Source organism: Leptopilina heterotoma, unplaced genomic scaffold (genome assembly GCF_015476425.1).
Source record: "Leptopilina heterotoma isolate Lh14 unplaced genomic scaffold, ASM1547642v1 Lhet_76, whole genome shotgun sequence".
Taxonomy (NCBI): Eukaryota; Metazoa; Arthropoda; class Insecta; order Hymenoptera; family Figitidae; genus Leptopilina; species Leptopilina heterotoma.
Genome location: NW_025111175.1, coordinates 574,386 through 602,237, shown reverse-complemented (window position 1 = coordinate 602,237; position 27,852 = coordinate 574,386). Strand labels below are relative to the sequence as shown.

At 25.2% G+C, this 27,852-nt stretch overlaps 4 protein-coding genes across 4 annotated transcripts; 2 read left to right on the top strand and 2 right to left on the bottom strand.

Annotated features, from left to right (window-relative positions):
• Nucleotides 1-79: 79 nt before the first annotated feature.
• LOC122510850 (facilitated trehalose transporter Tret1-like) lies at nt 80-3,349 on the top strand. Its single transcript, XM_043625792.1, has 2 exons — nt 80-85; nt 1,399-3,349. Exon 2 carries the CDS (start codon nt 1,410-1,412, stop codon nt 2,748-2,750), a length of 1,341 nt encoding a protein of 446 aa, XP_043481727.1. The 5' UTR covers nt 80-85; nt 1,399-1,409; the 3' UTR covers nt 2,751-3,349.
• Nucleotides 3,350-3,975: 626 nt separating this feature from the next.
• Nucleotides 3,976-5,704, top strand: LOC122510851 (facilitated trehalose transporter Tret1-like). Its single transcript, XM_043625793.1, has one exon. The coding sequence runs from the start codon at nt 4,400-4,402 to the stop codon at nt 5,702-5,704; it is 1,305 nt and encodes a 434-aa protein (XP_043481728.1). The 5' UTR covers nt 3,976-4,399.
• Nucleotides 5,701-9,498, bottom strand: LOC122510849 (facilitated trehalose transporter Tret1-2 homolog). The gene is made up of 3 exons (XM_043625791.1): nt 9,336-9,498; nt 7,833-7,981; nt 5,701-7,530 (listed from the first exon to the last, which is right to left on the bottom strand). The coding sequence occupies exons 2-3, from the start codon at nt 7,951-7,953 to the stop codon at nt 6,143-6,145; spliced, it is 1,509 nt and encodes a 502-aa protein (XP_043481726.1). The 5' UTR covers nt 7,954-7,981; nt 9,336-9,498; the 3' UTR covers nt 5,701-6,142.
• A 1,136-nt stretch (nt 9,499-10,634) lies between these two features.
• On the bottom strand, nt 10,635-17,352 carry LOC122510853 (pupal cuticle protein-like). The gene is made up of 3 exons (XM_043625795.1): nt 17,167-17,352; nt 13,936-14,518; nt 10,635-10,974 (listed from the first exon to the last, which is right to left on the bottom strand). The coding sequence occupies exons 1-3, from the start codon at nt 17,176-17,178 to the stop codon at nt 10,751-10,753; spliced, it is 819 nt and encodes a 272-aa protein (XP_043481730.1). The 5' UTR covers nt 17,179-17,352; the 3' UTR covers nt 10,635-10,750.
• Nucleotides 17,353-27,852: the final 10,500 nt, after the last annotated feature.

The window sequence follows — 27,852 nt, the reverse complement described above, 5'->3', positions numbered from 1 at the left end:
AAAGGTGTTGAAAATGCGAAAACGAAAATTGAGGAGGACGGGGTGAAACGACCTTTTTGGAAACAATTTATGAGCATATTAAGTGGTAGGTTTTTGATGAAAGTAAAAAGAAATTGTTTTCTACTGCTCTTACTGTTAACTTTCATTTTTATCTTCGCCATCTTTACTGGATTCTACTACTTTCTTCCTATCTAAGTTCTTATGATTTTTATTTCTTTTTTTACATCATCTTCTCTTACTGTTACTACTTCTTACTCATCATCTCTTCTTTATTTATTTTTCTCCTTATTTATTTTTTTATGTTCATTTTCTACTTTTGCTTTTTCTTCACCACCATCATGATGCAGTACATGATGATTTTTGTACTGCATTACTGAAGACAATAGTCTTTTGCACTTTCTGCTTCTTTATATTGAGCTTCTTCTTTAACTCTTTTTCTAGTTTCTCATAATATATATCTTTATCGGGTTCTATTTTTTTACTGATACTTATTTTTTTATTAATCCTTGCCTTCATGTGTTTCTTATTCTTTATCAGCTGCTACTGATTTTTGCTAAACTGATTCTTTTTTATCTTCTGCTACCACTACTACTTTTACTACTACTATTTTTCTTTTTACATCTCTTTCTGTTTTATCTTCTGCTGCTGTTACTACTGCTACTACTCCATCTACTATTACATCTTTTTTCTATTTTTCTTCTATAGCTGCTGATTTTATTAATACTTTATCTTCTGCTGCTACTACTGCTATTACTGCTACTACTTCTTCTTCAGCTGTTAATTTTACTACTTCTACTTCTATTTTTTGTTAATCTTCATCAATTACTTCTGGCTCTTTATTTACTGCTACAACGACAACTGCTTCTTTTTAACCAAATTCTTCTTTTTCTTCTGCTATTACTATTTTTCATCCTCATCTTTATGTATCTTCACCTTCTTAATCTACTACAATTCTACAATTATTATTAGTGTACCATCTTTACTGTCTATTCCTTTACCAAAATCTTCCTTATCCACATTTTCTGCTAGTACTTCTTCTGTATCATAATCTCCAACTATAGAAGCTATTCTTACTGCTGCTACTACTACTAAGTATTAACTAATTAATTGCTAATAGTAGCAGTAGCAACAGTAGTAAGAGTAGTTGCTGTAGTTAAAGCTGATGATGATGAAAAAGTACTAATAGATAACAAAGATTTTGGAGAAGAAATGAACATTAAAAGAGATATTGTTACTACTGCGACGACTACTACTACAGATACTACTATTCCTACAGTTTTGCTACAGTTAATATTATTACAGTTATAGTAGATGTACAAGCTTCTTCTTTTCATAAAAAATAAAATCGCCCCCCTTTGGTAAAATTGAATAAAAAAAAATTGTTTATCATTCCAAAAGGTTACTTTCTAATGGCAGCAGTGGGCACAGGAACAACATGGGCCTCGCCATCATTACCCTACCTAACGAGCAAAGAATCAGAATTCCAAATCACCATCACCCAAGGTGCATGGCTCGTGTCAATCGGCAATCCCACCGGAATAATTGGCTATCTATTATGTGGAACACTGGCAAATCGAATTGGTCGCAAATTCACCATTCTCACATTCGGCCTAATCACACTCCTCGCAATGATTGTCATAAAATCGGCCAATGACTATACAACACTACTCATTGGTCGTATGATTTTGGGTACTGGTAATTGTGGCGTTTACAGTATACTGACACTCTATATTGGCGAAATTGCACACGAAAAATTGCGCGGACGTTTTCTCACATTCGACAAAATGGCAGTGAACATTGGCGCATTCCTCATGACAACAGCCGGTGCACTATTGTCATACGACAATATGAATCTCCTCATGATATTCATTCCACTATTGGGAATTGCAATATTTCCCGTCACATCCGAAACGCCGTATTATTATTTATTGAGGGAAAAATATCAGGAGGCTATTGACACACGAATGAAAATTATGGAGACGGATGATGTTGATTTAGTGATGAGGGACATTGAGAGAATGAAAAAGTCTATTGATGAGGGTAAGGAGTCGGAGAAGAGTAGTATTAGAGAATTATTTGCCGATTCTGGTTGTCGTTGGGCATTGATATTGAAGATATTAACATCGGCGACTTATTCGTTTTCTGGCTATATGGCAATTCAGGCGTACGCTCAGGATATTTTTAGTCATTCGGGTTCGAAGATACCGCCGCAATTTTCCGCGATGATTATGACTGGTGCGCAAATACTCGCCGCTTTGCCATCGTCACAGATTGTCGATTTGTGGGGTAGGAGACCGACTTTTTTATTGTCGGGTATTTTATCATCATTATCATTGAGTAGCGTTGGTTTGTATTTTTATTTGAAATCGTATGCTGACAGTGATGTTTCATCTGTCAGTTGGTTACCACTAATTGGAATGCTTTCGTTCACGTTCTCTTGTAATATTGGATTGACCACTATTCCCTATTTGTATATGGGCGAATTATTTTCGGTGAAGGTGAAAGGTGTCGCTACAATGGTTTCACTAATTATGGAGGCGATATTTCTCTATTCGTCGAAAATGATTTTTCCACTCGTGAGCCATTGGTGTGGAATTTATGTGAGTTTTTGGATTTTTGCCTTTACTTGTTTAATTGGTTCGGTGACTGTATTTTGTCTCGCGCCAGAAACAAAGGGTAAAAATTTAGAAGAAGTGCTTGAATTGTTGCGATTAAGGGCACAAAAAATGGGGAAAAGTGGAAAAAGTTAGTTGTAAGTGAAATTTAAATTGTATTTTAAATTTAGTTTATTGTAAACATATGACTGATGTAGCGTGTAATATTTTTTTACAATATTGAAATAACTAAAAATGGTAAACAAATTTTTATTTACGAGGGTGCAGCTTATTATAGAGCCGGCAGTGAGACGATTAGAGGCGAAAAGTGCCGAAGCTCCCCGAAGGGAACGAGATCGGCTGTTCCTTTATCCCCTCCAATCGCTTATTTCCTTTACATAAAATTTTAGTTAAAAAAATAATTATAATTATTTTTTAAAATTATTTTTAATATTCTTTTTCATTTTTAAATTCTATTTGCTAATTGCTTAGGTACTTCATAAATTTGAAATAAATAATTAAAAAATTATTTATTTATTTGTGCGGGTACCCATTGTCAATGTGCCGGCACTGAGAGGCGGAAAGTGTCGAAGCTTCCCGAAGAGAACGAGATCGGCTGTTCCTTTATCCCCTCCAATCGTTTATTTCCTTTACATAAAATTTAAGTTAAAAGAGTAATTATAATTATTTTTAACCTACACATTATTTTTTAAAAATTATTTTTAATATTCTTTTTCATTTTTAAATTCTATTCGTTAATTGCTTAGGTACTTCATAAATTTTAAATAAATAATTAAAAAATTATTTATTTATTTATTGTTCAAAATTATTCTTTAAAGAAAATTGTTTGAATTGTTACTTATAATTTTAATTATAATTATATATTTTTTCAATTAAAATTCTTATAATTATAATTCTGCTTTTGCCTCAACTTTTGTCAAAAAATATTGCAAGGAAAATTTTTTATTTTAATTTTTCAAACAAGTATTAAATTTTATGAACTAAAATATTTTTTTAAGCACGATAATTACACTTTTAATGCAATAATGCGATAAAAAAATTTATCAGTGAACAAATATCACTTCTTTTTCGATAAAGAAGGAAAGAAATTTCATTTCATAAAATTTTTGCATCCTCAATTTAATTGTACACACAAGCAAATACAGAAAAGAATAATAATTTTAAAAAATATCATAATAGTTAATTATATAATTAATAAATAATTAACAAATAATGAAGTAAATGAATTGTCAAATGAGTAGTAAAAAATGAGTTCCAAGAATCAAGGAAGAGTTTATTTTCAACAATTTGTTAGTGTTCTTAGTGGTAAGATGAAATAATAGTTCTTTTTGTTGATGAAAATAAAAGTTTATGTATTTCTTTATATATTTATATTTGTTTACATAATTTTATATTTATTTATATGTTTATATATATTCAATCTATTAACAGAATTTTTTATTTGTTTAACAATCTTATGTTATTCTTTTGAAATATTTCCCGAGGGTAAATATAATAAATTATCCATAGATACAGGCAACCCTCGATTTCTGACGAATCTCCAGATTTTAGCCCCTCCTACAACTTCTACTACTGACGAGTTATAAGCCCCGCCTCTCCGACTGGGCAGCAAATATTTTCAGGGCTGTACATACTCTTTTTCAGCTTTGGGGAAATAAAATTATAATCTGGAGAAAAGCTGCCAAAATACAATAAAATCTAATTTTATTTAACCGTCTGACAACTTATGGGCAAGGTAATTAATAAAATTCTTTTGCTTTCCATTTGTTTCAGGTTACATTCTAATGATAGCTGATGGAACAAGTTCAACGTGGTCATCACCAGCACTTCCATATCTCACCAGCGAAGATTCCGAATTCCGTCTGACAGTCACAGAGGGAGCATGGTTAGTTTCCATTGTTTCACTATCGGGAATAATTGGCTACTTGCTCCTTCCCCTGCTGTCCAATCATATCGGACGTAAATACACACTCCTTACGTACGGCATTTTACTTCTTCTATCCATGATCATCATTCAATTAGCAAATAATTTTCCCTTCCTACTCGCAGGGCGAACGATTTTTGGCATTGGCTCCGCCGGTATTTACGGTCTTCTTCCCCTGTACATTGGCGAAATAGTCCACGAGAATGTGAGAGGAAGTTTTCTTACTTTCGACAAAATGTGCGTGAATATCGGCGCATTTCTCATGACATGTGCCGGGGCATTTTTTTCCTATAGAAACATGAATCTAGTGATACTTCTCATTCCCCTGATTGGAATTTGCATTTTTCCTTTGACACTCGAGACGCCTTATTACTATCTTTTGAAGAAACGTGACAAAGAGGCGATTGCAATGAAAATGAAATTGACCCGCGCTGGGAAAATTGAGGAGGTGATGCCCGATATTGAGAGAATGAGAAATTCAATTGACGATGAGGAGAGATCGACGAGGAGTAGTTTGGCGGATTTATTTCTAGATACCGTGAATCGTAAGGCGCTTGTTATTAAATTAATGACTTCGGCCACTTACGCATTTTCGGGTTATTTAGCAATTCAGGCGTACGCTCAGGATTTATTCGCCAGCAGTGGAACACCATTAAAGCCGGAATATTGCGTTATGATCATGACTGGAATACAAATATTCGCCGGTTTACCATCGTCGAGACTTGTCGACATCTGGGGACGAAGACCAACTTTTCTCCTTTCTGGTGTATTCTCCTCATTAACTCTCATTATTTTGGGAATATTCTTCTATCTAAAGACCTTTGTGGATCTATCATCAGTCACTTGGATTCCACTTTTAGTTCTGATTATGTTCACCTTCTTTTGTAATATGGGATTGACGACAATTCCCTATTTATACATGGGGGAATTGTTCTCAATTCGGGTGAAAGGTGTCGCGACGATGGTGTCCTTAATCATTGAATGCCTCTTTACATTTGTGGCGAGAATGATTTTACCATTGGTGAACGAGTGGTTGGGAATGTTTGTCAGTTTTTGGATTTATGCGAGCACTTGTCTTTTGGGAACGATTATTGTTTTTGTAATTGCTCCGGAGACGAGGGGAAAAAATTTAGAGGAGGTTCTCGAAATGTTTAAGCTCCGTTAAATTGGGAATTTTATTATTATTTTTAATTGTTGTAATTATAGTGCAGGAAAAGTTGTTTCGAAATCGATTTGTAATCTTAACGAGGGAGAAATTAATTAGGAAAAAAATGTTGTTGCTGGCGCGGGTACGGAATATTATAGAGCCGGCAGTGACACGATTAGACGCGGAGAGAGCCGAAGCTGCCCGAACGGAACGAACTTCTTAGAAACCCCCTCCAGTCGTCTGACGCCGAAACTAAAATTTTTATGTAAACACAAATTCAATTATTAATTTTAATCTTTTCCAATTAATTATTTCAACAAATTATTATTTTATGTACATTATAATAAAATTCTTTGTTCTGTCCAAAATACGTGCTGTATAATTTGAAACCAATTTTTTCCTTTATTCAGAATCAATAGTGTTTTAAAATTTTGTCAAAATTTAAAAGAACTAATTCTACTTGGATGTACTGGCGAGTTCCCAATTTTCCAAAATCACTTTTTTCTTCTTCTTCTTCTTTTGTGCCGCTTGCTTCAGAATATGTTGCACCTCCTCAAGATTTTTACCCGACGTCTCGGGCGTTATCCAAAATACAATAAACGTAAAGAAAAGACAACATACCGCAAAAATACCAAATGGCACATGAATACCAAAGTCTGTTTTTAATTTTTGAAACCAAAATTTCGATATAAACATAAAGAATGCCGAGAAAATAATACCAATAGCAACAGCTTTACCTTTCACCTTAATTGTAAATAATTCACCCATAAATATCGATGGTATCGTCACCAATCCAAGATTGGCAAAAATTAAATACAAAACAAGTCCAATTAATGGTATCCACGTCAATGATGTTGTATCAAAATCAGTTTTTGAATCAATAAAATAAAAAAATCCCACCGAAGTGAGTGCAAACGATGACAATGTGCCCGAAATTAAAAACATCAATTTACGTCCACGATCAATGAATAATGTTGACAATAAACCAGCGACAATTCTCACCCAACCTAATACAATCGTTGAATATTTTGCTTTCAATGGAAAATGACTGTAGGTAAAAATTTCCTCAGCATATGCTTCAAATACAGCAATTCCCGATAGATACATTGCTGCTGTTGAAAATAATAAAATCACTAAACCCCTTCGATTACCAATATCAAATAATTCCCTAAACGATGATTTTACAATTGTTCTACTCTCATCAACTGATAATTTCATTCTCTCCAATTCCAAATGCACCTCCTCATTTGAATTATCATTAGCGCCACGTAATTTCAATAATATCGTCAATGCACTCTTATCTTTTTCCATCATCAATAGAAAATATGGTGTCTCGAGCATTAATGGAATTGTTATTAATGCAAAAAGTGGTAGAAATGTCATGGCAATATTCATTGTTTGATAATTGAGGAATGCGCCAATTGTGACTATTAGAAGGGTACCAAAATTACTGCAGACATTAATTGTTGTTATCATTATTCCGCGGATATTTTTTGTTGCTATTTCGGCGAAATAAAGTGTTGCCGCTGAATATGTTATGCCTGAGCCAACGCCATTGATGAATCGTGCAATATAGAGGACGATGTAATTTTTGGTGAATATTATCATTAGCCATGAGGCGAGTGCGGGAATTATTGAGATGAATGTTGTTTGCTTTCGACCAAGTTGATCCAGAATTGGTGGACAAATTAGTGTGCCAAACATTATACCAAATGAGGGAATTGATGCGATCCATGCTCCTTGTTCGTTGGTTATTGGAGTGTCGTCGGTTCTATTTGAAAGATAGGGAAGAGCTGGTGATGTCCAGGCGGAATTCACACCGTGATTGATGCAGAGGAAGTAGACTGAAAAAAAAATGAGTAACATACAATATTTACTGATATTATTTTCTTTGGGTATTAATTTACAATTTACAGGTAAAACAAATTTGGATTTTTTTAAAAATTTTTTTAAAAGGAATATTATTATTTTTTTAATAAGATAAATATAGTTGATATTCCTTTTATTCATTGATATTCCTTGAAAATTTTGTTAATATTATTCCTTATAGTGAGCTTTGACTTTAATTAAGTTTTATGAAAATAAAAATCTACAAATTTTTCGTATTATTTAAATTAATAATTAATTGTTTAATTAAAATACTTACTGCTCAGTCCGGAAATTAATTGCGTCCAATAATAACTCTTGAATTGTTTTTGTTCACCATTTTTACTACAATTATCATTTTCAACCTCCGTTTCACTTGAACAGTAATTTATTATTCCCATTTTTGTCCTTTGTTTATAAAATTGTCAACTATAAAAAATATCAAGTACACAATTTTTTGTCCATTTTGTTGTTATCCTCTAAATTATATTAATACTCAATTTTTTAAATAAATTAATAAAATTAATAAGTAACACAATTAAGGTTAATAATAATATTAATATTAATAAAACTAATAACTAATAAAATTAATATCAAATAAAATTAACAACTAACAAAATTAATATCTAATAAAATTAACAACTAACAAAATTAATATCTAATAAAATTAACAACTAATAAAATTAATATCTAATAAAATTAACAACTAACAAAATTAATAAAAACAATAAAGTTAATTAACTGAACTGTTTTATGCATAAAATATATTTAAAAAATGAAATGAAAAAATTCTAAAAAATTCTAAAGTTTGAAAACGTAATAAAATTTTTGAATAAAATTTGTTCTGTTAAAAATTTATTGTGTTGATTTAATTAAAGACTTTTCTGAATAATATATCGTTGTTTTTATTTACATTGTTCGTTTTTTTAGGGTTAAAGTTGAGAAAATAATTTAAGATTTGATAAAAATTTATTTCAATTCGTCGCGACAAATTTTATTCTTTTATCTGTAACTTTTCTTTTGTAGACATTAATAAGCATTAAAAATACAATTTTTAAATTGATTTTAAGTACCTATTCAATTTTCAGGTTTCTTTTCATTGCGATAAAATTCAATCAATATTGACAAATAATTAAATTAGTCCTCAACAATGTAACGTTGTTCTTAATTAATAATAATTGTAATCTCTTTTATCTCCAAAAGAATTTTTTTTGAACAACTTTTTCATTTATCGTATTTTATCGATTTCTTACAATTTTAATTTTGCATGTTAATTAAATTATAAAAAAAGTAATTTATTCTTTAAAATTAATTAATTTATTAATTGTTTATTAATTAATTTATAAATTGTTCATCAATTTATTAATTGTTTATTAATTGATTTATAAATTGTTCATCAATTTATTAATTGTTTATTGATTAATAAATAAACTGTTTATTAATTAATTAATCATTTTGGATCATAATCAATACTTTTTCCATCATTTCTCAATAATTTTTTGTATTTTATATACTTTTTATTTATTAATTATTTAAAAGCTTGTAATTTTTTTATTAATTATTTGAAAGAAAGTAATTAATTTTATTAATTATTTGAAAGAAAGTAATTAATTTTATTAATTATCTAAAAGTAATTAATTTTATTAATTATCTAGAAGTAATTAATTTTGTTTGTACTATTTAGTTAGTTAATTAATTGATAATTAAATAATTTTATGACTTTTTATTATTCAGTGAAATAAGTATTTAATTAAATGTTATTGTATAATAATAATAAACTTACCTCATGTATCGATGCAACAATTATTTTCCAACAAAATTTTTTTCCAAATGCTACATTTTCACTTGTAGAGAAAAATGTCGATGAATTTTATCGAGAAGAAAAAATGTGCAATTTTCGGTAAAAATTATTGATTTTTATTTAGTTAGTTTATTATAACTTTCCGTCAAAAGTTGAAGCTGTACTGAAAAAAATCAATCCTATACTTATCATAAAAATGCACGATAAGTATTTTCTGTTCATATCTAATCTTAATACATTAAGGAAATCAAATTTTATTATTAAAAAAAAAGTACGTATTATTTTAATTATTATGAATATATTTTTTTATGTACTTTTCTTTGTTTCTATTATTTTATTTACTAATTTATATTATTCTTTATTAATTCTTTCAATATTTTACAAATATTAATTTTTAATACTATTAATTATTAATATTCCAATATTCTAAATAAAATTTTCTAATTATTGTGAATAAAATTTTTTAAAATTATTTTTTATTATTTTTATCATTACTTCTATTTTTGAATGTCATCATTTTATTATTTGGCTATTATTTTTAATTATTTTTCTAATTAAAATAAATGTATTGAATACATTTTTTTTATTATCAATATTCACCTCTATTTTTGTTTTTTAATTTTCTATAATTACAATAATAATTATAATTAAGTATTATTTTATTATTAACAATCATATTATTAATAATAAAATAATTACAATTATAATAAATTTTTTCATATTTATTTGTTTATACCTACACCCGTCATAAGTTGATACTAACTATTGTGTGTAGTTATAATAATTATAATAATTACTATTATTAATTATTTTTATTGAAATAAAAAATATAATTGCAATAATAATTATTATTTCTTGTCATTACTAGATTTTATTATTCATAAGGAGTTATATTTACAGGATAAAATAAATTAAAACACCACAATTATTCACAGAAAATACAGTCAATTTTTGATAACCCAAAAGTAATAAATATAAACAAATTAAAAAAATAATAATTATAAGTATTAATAATAATATATTGTTATTTAAAAAAATATTGTCTACTACGATTATTATTATTAATAATTATATTGTTAATTAAAAAAATATTGTCTATTACGATTATTATTATTATTATTATTATTATTATTATTATTATTATTATTATTATTATTATCAATAATAATAATTTAATTTTTAAATTATTAATAATAAATAATAATAATAATAATTTTTATTATTAATTCTAGTTATAGAAATTTTGTGTAATGAAAAATCAACTGTAGTTCATTATTAGTGGAAAAGGAAGAGTTTTTTTGATTTGTAAAAAAAGAATTTATTGGCCTAAATTATGTACAGGGTTTATTCACGGAGATTTGTTTTCTTTTCTTTTTTTTTTAAGAGAGATCAAACTCCTAGTAAGCGTGTTGTTGTTGGGATTGAAAACTTTGAGGCTGAAAGGCTGATGGTTGGAAGGATTTTCCGAAAGGTGCGGCTGCGAAACCCTGATAAGCTGTTGGTCCCGGATAAACACGGGGAACTGGACCGGAAGCACCAAAATGACCTGGGGCGGATGCTGCGTACGGTGAAGCTGCTCCATAATTCAATGGACTCGAAACACCTTTTTGTCCATTGTAAGCTATAAAATACAAAAAATATTTTCATTATTCACTAGAGAAGAAAATTGCTTTTTCTTTAACTCAAAAGTAAAAAAGCAATTTTTCTTGACTCAAAAATTATTTCCATTTTTTTTTATTTTTCAATTTGGTTAATTAATTATTTAAATAATTTAATCAAATAATTATTTGTGTCGAGTGAATTATTGTTTACTCTAACTAAATAAATATATTTACTCTAACTAAATAATTGTTTACTCTGACTAAATAAATATTTTATACAAATAAACAATTATTTATTCAAAGCAAATAATTATTTGTTCTAATAATTTTTCATTTTCACTGAATAATTATTTAATTAATTAAATTATGAATTGAATTGCTAATAATTAGTTAATCAATTTTATTTATTTACATTTAATTTATGAATGAAATTTATTAATTTTCGTGAAAATAAAAAAAATAATAAATTCATTTATATAAATATCGATAAAAAATATTGCAAAATAATTGATAATGACCAGAAGATATAATTAATGACGAGAAAGAAAAAAAATTAATTTTGCACTTGAATTTATAATTTTTCTCTATACGCATATAATTGCACACGCACAAAAAAATAATAAATAAATAGTTTACAATCTTTTACCGGCCTTTGAATGAAATAAAACGATAGGTTTATAAATAAAAAATTATTCGATATAAACATTACATTGATCATTGGCCTGGTTGCATAGTAATTACGAGAGATTTCTATCGTTATCGTTTATATATTTCTCACTTCTTGAGAGAAAATAAGTAAGTAAGGTCAAGAACCACCTTCTCCCCGGATGAAAATATTCTTCGTTTTTTTCTTCAACTTTTTTTTCTATCTCGTACGTTGAACAACGCTATTTTAAACTAAATATATGTCTTGTATATAAAGAAAGAAACCGGTTCTCCACACGTGCTTATGTTCGATCATTTATAACACTCGCGTGAACTTGAAATTATGATTTATCTAATGATTTCACTGACATTGCTTCATAATTTTTATTTTTATCAGTAGACGAAAAAAAATTGAAATATTTTTATAGTTTATTTTTGATAGTGATTTCAATTATTTTTAATTTTTCGAATTTTGTTCAATTTCGAATTTTTGGAATATTTCTTGGAGTATTTTTTAGAATTCTAGGAATATTAAAAATAATTTTTGGAATATTTTTGAGTTTTTGAAATATTCTAATAAAATAAAGTTAATAATATTTAAAGTTTTCAAAATTTTTCCGATTTTGAATTTCAGGAGTATTTTTTAGAATTCTTGGAATATTTTCGAGTTTTTGAAATATTCCAATAGAATAAAGAGAATTATCCAATATTTCGAATTTTTTCTTTGGAATATTTTTTCGAGTAGATATTTCTTAGAATTCTTGGAATATTTTAAAGAATATTTGGAATATTTTTCAGTTTTTAAAATATTTTAATACAATAAAGTTAATATTCCAAGTTTTAAAATTTTTCCGATTACGAATTTTAAAAGTATTTTTTAGAATTCTGAAAATATTTGGAAAATTTCTTAGATTTCTTGAAATATATTTTTTTGGAATACTTTTAAGAATACTTATTCTTCTAATTTTTGAAATTGTTCAATAGAATTAAAAAAATATTCCAATTTTTCGAATTAGAATTTTTTGAATATTTTTTGGAGTGTTTTTTTTAACAATTCTTGGAATATCTTTTGGAATACTTTTCAGAATTCTTGGAATATTTTTGAAATATTTCAACAAAATGAAGAGATAATTAGAGAAGGAAATAAGGAGATAAAGAAATTCCAATGAAATATTGGTAAAATCAATCAAAAAGTTAAGTAATTTTATCAAATTAAATATTTTGGAAATACTTTACTCGAATATTCATTGGGAATATTTTTTTTATATTGCAGAAAATTTTTTTTTTTAATATTTCTTCATTTTGAAAAAATATTTAAAAATTTTGGAAATGAGGGGAAATGTACCTTCGAAAAATTTTGGTCTCAATTTTAATATTACTAATATTCCAATGGAATATTTTCTTAGTATTAAAAATATTTCTTTAATATTGAAATTAATTTTTTTTAACAATATTGCAGGAATATTACATTAAAATGCGGTGCAAATAATATTTAGAACATTAAAAAACTATTCTTATGAAATATCGAAAAAATATTCTTTTTGAATATTGTTGTAAATTGTAATATTTAAGAAATATTTTTTATATAGGAAAATTATTTTATTCATTAAAGACAAAATATTCCTTTAAATTATTTTTCGAAAACCAGGGAAAATTTTCATTTTAATATTAAAAAAGTATTCCCTTAGACAAGAAAAAATAATACTTTTTGAAACATTAAAAAATATTTATCAGTCATGTTACAAATTTATTTAATTAATGTCAAGAATATTCGTCAGTAATATCAAAAAAATATTTGTCAGTAATGTTAAACTTTAAGGAATATCGATGAATACTTTAAAGAATATTGAAAAATAATTTAAGGAATGTCGAAGAATACTTTGAAGAATATTATTTAGGAAAACTTTAAGGAGTATTTATGAATACTTTAAGGAATATTTATGAATACTTTAAAGAATATTAAAAAATAGTTTATGGAATGTCGAGGAATACTTTGAAGAATATTAATAAGTACTTTAAGGAATATCGAAAAATACGTTAAGAAATATTAAATAATACTTAAAAATGTTTTATTAACCAGAAAGGAATACTTTAAGAAATGTTTAAAAAATCGTGGAATACTTTTAGGAATATTGAGAAATTTTTTTCATGGAATATCCAGTGGAATATTCTAACAATGTTTTATAAAATACGTTCAATAATAACTTTTAATTTAATGTCTTTCAAAGGTTCCACAAATAATACTTTAAAGAATACTAAAAAATACTTCAGGGAATATTGAGCAACACTTTCAGGAATATCAAAAATAAATCAATTTTTCAAAAAATAGTTCTCACCCTGTCCATCGTCGGAGTACTCATCGGGCCCATTGTATTTGTAAGCGCGCGCCTCAGCTTCAGCGAGTTCCTGGAGTCTCGCGGCCTTTAAGGCGGCAACTTCCGGTGTGTCGATGACGGTACCGTCTTCGGCGAGTGGCGCCGGTGCAAATTGAATTTTAGGCGCTGCAGGAGCATAGTTTCTTGGCGCTGAGGCAACGTAATTGGCGCGCGAGTCATATTGTTGGGGGTAGGCGGCTGCAGGTGCTGCTACGGGATTGGCCGCGTGGTAGACGGGCTGGGAGGGATAGGCTTGACGCGCATACGTTGGCTGCGCTGATTGGTGCGCGTATTGTGCATATTGAGCACGACTCTCGGGCGCATGCGCGTAGCCCTCTTGCGCCTTCTCTTCGGCCGCTCGTGCCGCGGCCCGAGCAAATTCGGCGAAATGCGCTGCCTTTGCTTGCGCCACTTCCGGCGTGTCAATTACATTGCCGTCGTGACCCACCGGTGCAGGGGGCGCGAACTGCTGCTGAACGGGGCCCTGATTTCCATAGCCGAGATATTCCGCCTGACTGGCCGCGATAATTGCGCACGATATTATCTGCAATTGTCATTAATTGGCGTGAGATTATTTTCAACATTTTATTATTAATTACTAATTGATAAATTAATTTTTAATTAATACCGTAATTAGTAATTGACTAATTGATTGTTAATTAACAAATTGATTATTAATTGACAAATAAATTATTAATATCTAATTGGTAATATCATGTAATAAATTATTAGTGAATTACTAATCATTTTTATTAATTATTTTTTGTTCAATAATGAAATATTTGGCAATAATTTATTTGTTCTTTAGGCTTTTAGGTTTTCCTATTTATTTTTGTGTAAAGATTTTTTTTTGTTATTAAATTATTTATTAAATAAAAATAAATTTTTCGTACTAAATTATTTACTTATTAAGTTTAAAATTTTTTTATCGGACAAAGAATGAAAACAGAAGTAGAAAAAAATTTTATAAAAATTGAGAATTATTCGGAAAGAAAAAATGTACAAACAAAAAGTATAAAAGTGAAGTAAAGAGGAAAACATTTTTGTAGATAGAAAATTCAAATTAGAAAATTCAAAAGAATTATATTAATGTTAATTATTGAGTAATAAATAATAATAATTAATTTAATATAATTTAAAGGAATCGTTTAGATTCTAAAAATAAAAATTTCGAAAAATTTAATTCCCTAGAAAATAATTTTGAAAAAATAGAACACAAATAATAATAAAATAAAAGTAAATTAAATAATAAAAAAGTTAATAATTGTATACACACAGTTTCACATAATTCGTGGAAAGTAAACATTTGAAATTTTTTTTTTGTTACGTAAATGAAAAACGTGTTTTACAGTCATAAATTAAATGGAACAATTGAAAAATCAATTTTTTGAAAAAAAGTAAAAAAAAAATTTACTACTTTTTGCCTGTTATTTATATGATTACGGATTTATGCGACCTTTTATTGCATATAAATTAATTGTTACGTCATAATGTTCTGACAAGTCTTTGATTTGGAGGTGTACTTTCATATTTAAGGACTGTGAAACCATGACGATATTGCGTGACTTCTTTAGCTATGGTAATTGTCTATAGTTTCGAATTCAAATACAATTGTATATTTTTATTTATATTTTGATGATGGTGCAAAAAAAGAAAAAAATTAAAAAAAATTTTTTCATAAAATTAACCGTTATAGTTTAAAAAAAAAATTTTTAAAATATATAATTTACTTCATCAATAATGTACATTTCAAGTCTAATATTGATTTTATCGTAGCTTTTCTTTTCTTTCGTAATTTATTGAAATAGTGAAATTTTTATGCTTTTTAATATATTCAGTTATTAATTTTTAACAATTAATTCTTAATTCATTATTAATTACTAGAATAATAATAGAAATTCATTCTTGATTAATTATTAACAATTTTTTATTACTTGATAATTAATAAATTACTATTTTGTAATATAACAAAAATTGTTACAAATAATTAAATTATTTTTTAATAATTAAAAAATTTTAATTAAAGAACAGAAATTTTTTTCAATAATTTGATTAATAAAAATAAAACAATATAAACGAAGAGAAAAAATTTATATAAAAAAAATTTCTATTAATCAACAAAATTATATATTGTCCTTTAGATTTTTAAAAAATTTTCGCATTCTTAAATAATAAAATTAAATGCAAAAAAAATAATAATTTAAAATTAATTAATGTATAACGTCTCGCTGGAGGAAAAGAAAATAATTAGATAAACTAACGGATTGCATAAGAATTCATTAGTGACGGAATACTTTCATTTTTTTGTGTGTGTGTATTAAAAATTTTCTCGTAAAAAGATAAAATTATTCAATAGATCAAATTTTTCAATTTTCACTTTTTCACTGTGACAAAATTTCAATTTAAAATGATCAACTTTCATAAAATTAGAATAAAATTAAAATTTTTAACTTTTAATATTATTTATAATTTTTTGTTATTGATAATTTCTTTTTGGACTTGTGATAATTTTTATTCGTAAATATTAATGAAAAATTTATTTAAAATTAAAGAGAAAATTAAAAATAAGAAATTAATAATAAAAAAATTATTATTTTAATTATTATTTTATTGTATTGTTGTTATTATTACTGTTATTTAATTATTTACTTATGTAACACGGGCAAAAAAATATTATTATTATTTTTATATTATTACTATTATGATTATTGTTATTAGTTATTTTTTATTATTAACGTATTAAATAATGATAAAAATATAACACTTAAAAAATAATAAATAAATTAGATAAGAAAATATTAAAAATAATAATTTTATTAGTAAATTAACAATAAATAAAAAAATAATTTATTTGTTTTTTTAATTTAATTATTAATTATTTATTAATTAAGTCAAATTTTAAAAAAATGAATTGTAGAGTATTAAATTGCATTAAACCGAAATTGATGAAAGTAATTGAATAAAACAAGAGGTAAAATTTATTTTAAAAAAAGATCTTTAACGAGATAAAGAATGCATAGTATTATTTGTATAATTCTGAGGGGTCAACCACGTGACCCATTGCACCTATAACCTCTCACTTTCCTTTGTTCTCAAAGATCGACTATGAGAATATACGGTACTTGAATTTTTCACCCTCCACTTATGTTTATATTTATATGTGTACATTCAAGAAGAATGCTAGAAACTTACCAGAGCAAACATGGCGAATAAATAATTTCCTCCTTTTGTTTTCTGTGATCAACTATTTTTTTTTTTATAATTGTCCCTCCACTCCTTTTCTTTTTATTAATTTTTTTTAATTTTAATTTTTTTTTTTTATTAATTTAAATATTCCCGTTCCGCTCCGACCGACCGGTGGTTCCGTTTGTGTTTCTGGAGAATGGAGACAGTACCATTTATAAGGTAACCCCCGCCACACCCTCTAGTTGGTGAATCTGGGGGGAGCCAGATTGTCGATTGGGGCAAACCTTATACACATTGTGCACCAATGTTTTCCCCATTGAATTATAAAGTGTAAGAGGTATTCTTCTATAATATAACATATAGACAAGCGTTCTGTGTAACTCTTGTCTCGATGGCCTCGTGACCTTGACATTTCGTCAACATCTCCTGCAGCACAGGATCCATTGACCCTCGAGGAGAATATCCATTTCAGAGTGTATGGTGATTTTTGACAGGAGGGAAATTTTTTGGTTTTTTGCAACTTTGTTGTGTTTGTTCCATCTTTTTTTGTACTGTTCTCCTTATTTTTAACTGTTGTTTTTTTGTACTGTTCTTCTTTTTTTGTATTATTCTTTCTTTTTTGTACTATTCTTCTTATTTTGTATTATTGTTCTTTTTTGTACTGTTCTTCTTTTATTTTACTGTTGTTCTCTTTTATTTGTACTTTTCTTCTTCTTTTTTTGTACTATTTTTTCTTTTTTGAACTATTCTTTTTATTTTGTATTGTTGTTCTTTTTTGTACTGCTCTTATATTTTTGTATTGTTCTTTTTTTTGTACTGTTGTTTTTTGTACTATTCTTTCTTTTTTGTACTATTCTTCTTATTTTGTATTGATGTTCTTTTTTGTACTGCTCATATATTTTTGTTTTGTTCTTTTTTTGTACTGTTATTTTTTTGTACCATTCTTTCTTTTTTGTACTATTCTTCTTATTTTGTATTGTTGTTCTTTTTTGTACAGCTCTTCTATTTTTGTATTGTTATTTTTTTTGTATTGTTGTTGTTTTTTTGCACTGTTCATCTTTTACTTAATTGTTGTTCTTCTTTTTTTGTGATATTCTTCTTTTTTTGTACTATTCTTTCTTTTTTGTACTTTTATTCTTATTTTATATTGTTGTTCTTTTTTGTACTGTTCTCTTTTATTTGTACTTTTCTTCTTCTTTTTTTGTACTTTTATTCTTATTTTATATTGTTGTTCTTTTTTGTACTATTCTTCTTATTTTGTTTTGTTGTTCTTTTTTGTACTGTTCTTCTTTTATTTTACTGTTGTTCTCTTTTATTTGTACTTTTCTTCTTCTTTTTTTGTACTATTTTTTCTTTTTTTTGTACAATTCTTTTTATTTTGTATTGTTGTTCTTTTTTGTACTGCTCTTATATTTTTGTATTGTTCTTTTTTTTGTACTGTTGTTTTTTTGTACCATTCTTTCTTTTTTGTACTATTCTTCTTATTTTGTATTGTTGTTCTTTTTTGTACAGCTCTTCTATTTTTGTATTGTTATTTTTTTTGTATTGTTGTTGTTTTTTTGCACTGTTCGTCTTTTATTTTACTGTTGTTCTTTTTTTGTGATATTCTTCTTTTTTTGTACTATTCTTTCTTTTTTGTACTTTTTTTCTTATTTTGTATTGTTGTTCTTTTTTGTACTGTTCTTCTTTTATTTTACTGTTGTTTTCTTTTATTTGTACTTTTCTTCTTCTTTTTTGTGATATTCTACTTGTTTTGTACTATTATTTTTTTTATCCTTTTTTTTCTTTCTTATTTTGTATTGTTGTTCTATTTTGTACTGCTTTTTTTATTTGACTATTGTTCTTCCTTTTTTGAAATATTATTCTCATTTTATTTGACTGTTGTTCCTTTTTCTTTGTACATTTGTTCTTCTTCTTTTGAACTGTTCTTCTTTTTTGTTTGCTTCTTATTTTATTTTGCTGTTTCTTCTTGTTCTCATAATCCTCCCTTTTCTATTTTGATTCTTGTTTGTTAGTGTCTTCTTGTTTTATGCTTTTTATTTTTCTTGATGTTGTTCTCATTTTTTTTGTATCTTTTATTTATCTTGTTCCTTTTTTGTTCATATTGTCCTTCTTTATTTTTTTGTTCTTCTAATTCTTCTTTTGCTGGTTCCTATTGTCATTATTTCTTTTTTGTTTCCTATGCCTTTTTTCTTTCTTGTTTCTTTTGTTCTTCTTGTTCCTTTTCTTCTTCTTTTTATTGTTCTTCTTGTTCCTTTTTTTCTTGTTTCTATTGTTCTTCTTGTTCCTTTTTTCTTGTTTCTATTGTTCTTCTTGTTCCTTTTTTCTTGTTTCTATTGTTCTTCTTGTTCCTTTTTTTCTTGTTTCTATTGTTCTTCTTTCTTTATTTTTTCTTATTGTTCCTACAATTCTTCTTCTTTTCCTTTTGTTATGTTCGTTTCTTTTTTTTCTGTTTTTTGTTGGTTTCGTTGTTTTCTTCCTTCCCCTTTTTTCTTTATTCTTCTTGACCCACTTTTTCCATGTATTTTGCTTTTTGTTTGGTTTTCCTTGTTCCTAACGTTTTTTTTAATTTTTTCCCTTTTCCTCTTCTTGTTCCAATTGTATTTTTCTTTCTTTTTCGTTAATTTTTTCTTTCTTATACTTTTATTCACTTTAATATTTCCATAGTCCTCCTTTCTTGATTTTTTATTTATCTTGTTTCTTTTTCTTGCTTATATTGTCCTTCTTTCTTTTTTTTATTTCATTAACTCTTCTTGTTTTTTTTCTCTTTTTTTATATCTTTTTTTTTTCTTTTTCTTATTCTTATTGTCCTTCCTATTTTTCTTATTCCTATCGCAGTTATTTTTTTTTGTTTCTTTTGTTCTTCTTATTCCTTTTGTCATATTCTTGTACCTTTCTTATTTTTCTCTTGTTCGTATTGTCTTCTCTTCTTTTTATATTGTTTATTTTGCTCTTTCTGATGGTTTTTCTTCATTTAGTTATTATAATTCCTTTATTCATCGTCTCTTCCCCTTCTCATTCCCTTTGGATCTTTCTTTTAGAATTATTCTTTAATTTTTGCCCTATTGAACAAAAGAAATTTTCTTTGAAATGAAGAAGATAAAAAAATTTTGTATTTATAAGCGATGACATAAAAAGATGAATAGATTTAGAATTTTTTCCCATAAATTCACGTTTCTCACCTTCGCATTTTTTTCTTCATTCAACCCGTAATTTAATCGAAGTAATTTGCATAATAATTACACTCATCGCAAGCTCTATAACAAGACTTATTTATACATTTTGTTTTACTTATTATTGGAATAAATTAAACCACCCATTCAGTGTAAACATTAATTAATTAAATTTTAAAAAAAAATTTCCAATTTTCATAAAATCTTGAAAATATATTTAAGTGTTAAAAGTAATATTAATAATAAAGATAACAATAAAATTGAAAAAAAATTTATTTGATTTCAGAAAATATTTATTTGATAATAGAGCAGTAATCGATTGTTTTATTATATTTAGCTGCTTTAATAATTTATTTGGTAAACTCGAGCAAAACTATAAATAAAATAAGAAGAATTGGATAGAAAAATAGTTGTAATAGAAATAATAAATACAAATGGAAATTATTTTTAATAGAAACCATTTATTAACTTATAGAAACAAATTGAAATGCAATTATTCACGAGGTCATTGGGGGATATTTGAAAAATTTTGAAATCAGATTACCCGAATGAATATAATCACGGATACATAAATGGCAATGAAATTCCAAAGCAGAAATCAATTGTCAGCAATTAAAATAGACGCGTAAAGGATTAATGACACAAGAACCTTTTCACCTTTGTATGTGATTCATTGTATCAGTTGTTGTACAAATGCATACATATACGTATGTATATAAAAGAAACGAATAATGTGCAAAAATCGTAGATTTCTGTTTAATTTGCCCCACTTTATAAACAATTATTTTTTTCTTCTTCTTCTTCTTCTTTTTTTTATACATAATCATTTTTGATAAGTACATGGTTTTTCTAGCCGATTATTAAAAAAAAGGGGCATATCAAAGTGTGTGGGCGGGTTTCGAGAGAATCGCAGCTCACCAGCCCTGAACTGTCGACGAGGAATCGCTATATGGACGAAGGACAGCGTGCCAACGAGAAAGTATCTTTGCGCCCATTGCTCACTCTCACGTGTAAGTCTCTCTCTCTCTCTCCTGTAATGCACAGAATGCACAAGGACATGGTCAGGACCATCGAGATTTGGAAAAATTTTCTGATCACTTTTCATTGATCTTCGAAGGTATAATATATTTTATGTTATTATAATTATAATACATCATTTTTATTATTATTATTTTTATTTATATAATTTTATGGCTTCCAAAAATATTGAATTATCATTATTATTGTCATTTACTTTTTTTCCTTTTGTTTTTTTCTTTTCGTACTGTTCCTATTGTTCTTTACTTCTGCCTATTGTTCCTTATTAGTTTTTTAATTTATTTATTTACTTTTTTTTTCAATGTATAGTAATGTTCTGCGGCACCTGTCGCAGAATGATGAAAAAAAAGAACCTAATAAAATCACGCCTAGTGAATAAAGAAAAGAATGAAGTAACAGTTTGTTATTTATTTATTTTCAATTTTTTTTTATTTGTTGTAAACTAAAAAATTTAAATGCCAAGCAGTAGTCACCATCAGTCTCACTCTTAAGTCCATTAACAGTAGTATTGAATACCATTCGTGCATCAAGATTATATTATATTTGCTTTCGATTATTTGCCCAACACGAAAAACTAGTTTTCTTTCTCGAAGATTGATTACGCAGATGATTGGTTTAAATCTATTTCATCTGACAATGAGAATAATACAGTTATCGGATAAATATAGATATATATATATGAATATATGGAATTAACATTTATGACTACTGGATTTTCATATAATTTGACACGGGGTTGTTATAAAGGTGTCGACTTTAAGATAAATGATTAACATGTTCAAAAAGTATACTTGTAATTTATCTGTATATCATTTTTCATTTCAATTTCAATTTTTCCAAAGAAATTAGGTTAAAATTTTTATTTATTATTAATTATAATTAATTATAAATTATAAATTAATTTTTATTAATTTTTATTAATTAGTTTTTTAGAAATTATTAATAAATTATTTGTTTCACTGTATTTTTAATTATTTACTGTTTTATTATTATTATTATTATTATTATTATTATTATTATTATTATTATTATTATTATTATATTATTAATAATATTTAATAAAAATAATAGAATAATAATAAAATCGTAATAAGGCAGTAATAAATAGTAATTAGTAATAAAATAATAAAAAGCAAAAAAATAATAGTAAGTGAAAGGAGAGTATCGTAGCTTAGGTGGTGAATCGCCTTCGCGTGCGATTACAGAGGTTAAGCATCGCTGAGTGTGGTTACTCCTGAGATGGGTGACCGCCGTAGCTTCAATCAGTGAAAATTCAATCAATTATAATTTTTTCTAAATTAAAACACTTACCCTTGAAGTAATTACTAACACCAGCTACACTTACTTCAATTTTCATGATCAAAAATAGAAAAATTAAATAAAAATTTAAAAAAATTAAATATAGAAAAATAAAAAAAATATAATTTTAAAGATACAAGAATAGAAAAATAAAATAGAAACGAAGAAATAAAAAATGGCAAAATTTATTCCTATGTTTCGCTAATGAATATACGAATTAAAAAATATAAGGACAAAAAGGAAAAATTTTTGAATAAAAAATAAAAGGACAAAAAGAAAAAATTTTTAAATAAAAAGTATAAGGACAAGAGGGAAAAAATTTTTGAATAAAAAAAAATGGTAAAAATTCGATTGAATTATGACAGTTGGAAAAAGGAAAAAGTCGAGTTTTGATTAGGCGTGAGACGATTTCGACACACATCATCCGTAGTATATGACCCACCATATAACAGTGATGCTGGAGACAGTTAGAGTGACGTGAGACCTTTCAAATGCGACACAAGCCATAACCATGTGAACGGTTCAGCCTTCTATGATTCGACAATTGAACCCTTTTGCATTTTTTTTTTTTTTTCATTTGCACTGGGAAAGTCGAAAGGCGTATTTGAATAAATAAACCACACACACACATTAAAATCTATAGAAATTATTAATAAATTTCGCTGCTGATCATATAATTATATATTCCTATGCATATTATATCAATATATTCATCAAAATTGACGAAATTATGAAAATTTTATAAAATTTTTTTTCAAGTTGAAATCCTTCTTTTCAATGTATTTTTATGACCTTACTCTGAATGTTACAATTTTTCCAAATAGGATATTTTAAATAATTTATTATTTATATTATGATTTATTAGTAGGTATAAATTAAGTAATAAGTTTGCGTCAATGGAATATATTACACATGAAAATATATATATAGATGAAAATGCAGATCTAAATAGAAATTAATAAATTATAATTTTATTAGCTTACTTACTCCATTTTTCTGATTAATATAATAATTAGGTAATATTTCGTATTTATTACTATTAAAGAACAGTTAAAAAGATATTTGGTGTATTGTGTAATAAATTAGCTTATATATAACACAATATTTATAATATATAATTACCTATATAATTATATAATTTATTCAGTATCAACAAGCTTGAAAAAAAAAAAAAAAATAAAAAAATTTATTTTTCTATTTCAAAAAAAATTATTCTTTCTTTCCTTATTTATTTATTTATGCAAAACTGAAGCTTGGATCAGCTTTAATTTAATTTCTTTTGAAAATTTTACGTTGATATTGAAACAATAGTTGTAAAATTTTTCCCTAAATTATTTATTGTTATAATATTTTTTTAATTCACTAAAAAAATATTATAAAAGAATATTTCAAGTAATCGTAGTGATAGAAAGTCAATTTTTTTTTCTCATTTCGAGTTGGCGCATTAGTTGTTAATATAGGAATAAAAAAAAAGTATACGATTATATCACAAAGTTTCGCGTGAATTTATAGTGAAGAAATAATGTCCAAGTGAGAAAAAACAATTTAACACGGTAAATTAATATAAAATAGAGATGTTTATTTATTGATCGAGGTCAAACTGCTGTAAATTGATCGAATCGAATCAATAATCAGATTTAAAATAAGAAACTAATTAATGATTTATTATATTAATATATAAAAAAATGAGATATATTATATTAATTAATTGTGATTAAACAATTATTAAAATTCATTAATTATAATTTAATAATTGTTAATTAATTATTTTTAAAATTCATAATTTTTAACTTTAAATAATAATAATTAAACAAAAAAAATTAATTATTAACAATTAAAAAAAGTAAAAGGAACAAAAAATTTTCTGATTTTAATTTCAGGGAAAATTTTAAAGTTAAAAAAATTCATTTAGGTACAGTGAAATTAATTTTCTGATTAAAACAATTAAATTCAATGAACTAAATAGATTAAATTTTATATAAATAAATTTATCTTTAAATCTTTAAATTTAAGAAAATATTTTTTGAATTGAGCAAAGATTCAGTTGGATTAAAAATTTAAAATATCACACACAGTGAATAAAAGAGGATTTTTTTCGTGATAGTAAGAAATTTATTGCATCATTGTATATCACATAATAGTTGATTTATGCAGATTTTTAATATAAAATGTAAACTGTAACTACTTTACCATAATAGTCAATGAGTCTCGTTACGTGAATTTTGTTGAGTCATACAAACATTCGAGTTTAAAGCGTTTCGTGAATGTCTCCTATTTATGCATATAAACACACACTTACATATTATTGGTAATTGAAAGCAATAAGAAACTTGAAGCGAATTAATTTCAATTTTCACGGTCGACTACCAGGTCAGATTATGGATCGCTATCAATACGGAAGTTAAAATTTTTTTTGCCAAATTTAAAAATTAAAATAATACAAAAAATTGAAATTATAAGGAAAATTTTCTAATTTTTAAAAATTGGAAATATAATAATATTTTGTTTTTTAGTATTTTTATTGGAAAATTAAAATTTTTTACAGGAAAATTTTATTGAATAATGATTTGGCTAAATAATGAAATATTTCTTTGATGCAAATTTTATTTTATAACAAATTTTGCCAAATAAAGATTTTTTTTTCTAAAATTTGTCAAATGAAAATTTCATTTTATAAAAAATGTTATAAAATAAAAATCTCACCAAATAAAAATTTTAGTCTTGGCTTAATAAAAATTCGATTAAAAAAAATTCGATGGAGTAAAAACTCTGGAAATTAGTTCAGCAGAAAATTCTGTTAAATAGAAAATTTTGCTTAAAAAAATTTTCATACTTATTTAAATATTTAGTCTTGGCTCAATAAATTCTTTTCGAAGAAATTTGGGTTTTAATTCAGCTAAATAAAAATTTACTAGAATAAAAATTTTATTGACGCAAAATCTTGTTTAATAAAAATTTTACTAAATTTTTAGTCTCGGCTAAATAAAAGATAATTTGTTGGAGTAAAAATTCTGCTAAAGTGAAATTTAATGCAGTAAAAAAATTTTTAAATACGAATTTTTTTTTTATAAAAATTCTACTAATTATTTAGTCTTGGCTAAATAAATTTTCGTTTGAAAAAATTCGGTCCAGTTAAAATTCTGCTAAATGAAAATTTAATTGAGTAAAAAATTTAATTAATTAAAAATTCCTACTTAATAAAAATAGAAATATAAGAAAATACTATACAATTCAGACTAAATGATTAGTCTCGGCTAAATAAAAATTTGATTAAAAAAAAAAATTCGGTGGAGTGAAAATTCTGCTAAACGGAGGTTTCATTGAGTAAAAATTTCTTATAAAATCAGTAAAATTTCTGCTTAAGAAAAATTTTACTAAATAATTAGTCTTGGCAAAATAAACATCATAATAAATGAAAATTTCTTGAAGTGAAAATTCTGCTGAATAGAAATTTAATTCCATTACAAAATTCAGTTAAATAAAATTTTTTATTAATAAAAATTATAGTAAATGATTATTCGGCTAAATAAAAATTCTCTTTAAATAACAATTTGATTAAATAATATTTTCTTAAATTTATTTCCGTAATTTAATTTTAATAATGAAAGAAATATTTACTAAGAAAACAATTGACTCTCTGTGTTACATTTTACGTCTTTATTTGTATAAACCGAAAGAAACCAGTTTTTCAATAAGCAATTATAATCATTTACCTTGAAAAGAGAGGTAGGTCCTTTATGTTGCATCGACCCTGATATAGTATTCAAATTTTCGAGAAAAATTTACATCCGTATTATTATTTTTTTAAATAAAAAAAAATTTTTTTTTATTAACTCGTGTAAGTATCAATATAAAAAAAAAATTATTAAAAATTTAAGGACACTGATGATTAAATGACTCGATTAACTTATCACTGACGATCAATGATGTTCAATACATATAAATATGTGTGAAAAATTTATATATATAAATTTATACATGAAACGAAGATTACGATTTGTGATAATCGAAAATTAAATTAATAAACGCATATATATCGTGTACAATATAATTTGTACCACGCCCACAAAAATATTCATTCATTCTTATTGAATTTTTTTTCTGCATTTCGTTTATTGAGAAATTGCATTTACAATGAGGGAATAATTTGAAATTTTTTTTTTCATTAGAGCAATTTAAAAGATGTATTAAGAATGAATTTTTTTTCAAATTTTTTTTGATAGGATTTATAATTTTTGATTATTTTTTTGCAAATTTAATTCATAAATTCGAAAAGCTTGTTCTTAAATTAAAAATTCTTTTAATTATTCCAGGAGTCAATTATTTTTATTAAATTTTATTGAGTTTTGTTTTTACTTAAGTTTACTCGGATAAATTGAAACTCTTCAGAGTATTTAAAATTTTTAATATTAAAATTTATTCAAATATTTATATTATATGCTGTATTTAGAAGATTTAATTTATATTTATTATTTTTATTATAATTTCAATTTAAAAATTATTTTAGTATATTGAAAATATTTTGGTGTTAAAATTCTTTTAACTATTAAACTTAAACTTCACTCAGAAAATTTAATTTTATTAATTTAAATTTTAAACTAAAATTCTATTAGTTATTTTAATTAATTAAATTAATATTCATATAGAAAATTTATTTATACATTTATTACTTCTATTAATTTAAATTTGAATTGACATTATTTTAGTGTTAAAATTATATTAATATTAAAATTCTATCAATTATTTTAATTAAACTTTATTCAGAAAGTTTATTTTTATTTATTTATAAAATACTTTTACTAATTTAAATTTGAATTAAATTTATTTTAGAATTAAAATTATGTTAATATTGAAGTTAGTTTGAAATTGAAATTATTGTAACATTGAAATTAGTTTAAAGTAGAAATTATTTTAATGTTGAAGTTATTTTAATATTAAAATTATTTTGAAATTGAAATTATTTTAATATTGAAATTAGTTTAAATAGAAATTATTTTAATATTGAAATTAGTTTGAATAGAAATTATTTTAATATTGAAATTAGTTTAAATAGAAATTATTTTAATATTGAAATTAGTTTAAATAGAAATTATTTTAAATAGATATTATTTTAATATTGAAATTATTTTAAATAGAAATTATTTTAATACTGAAATTGTTTTAATATTAAAGTTATTTTAAT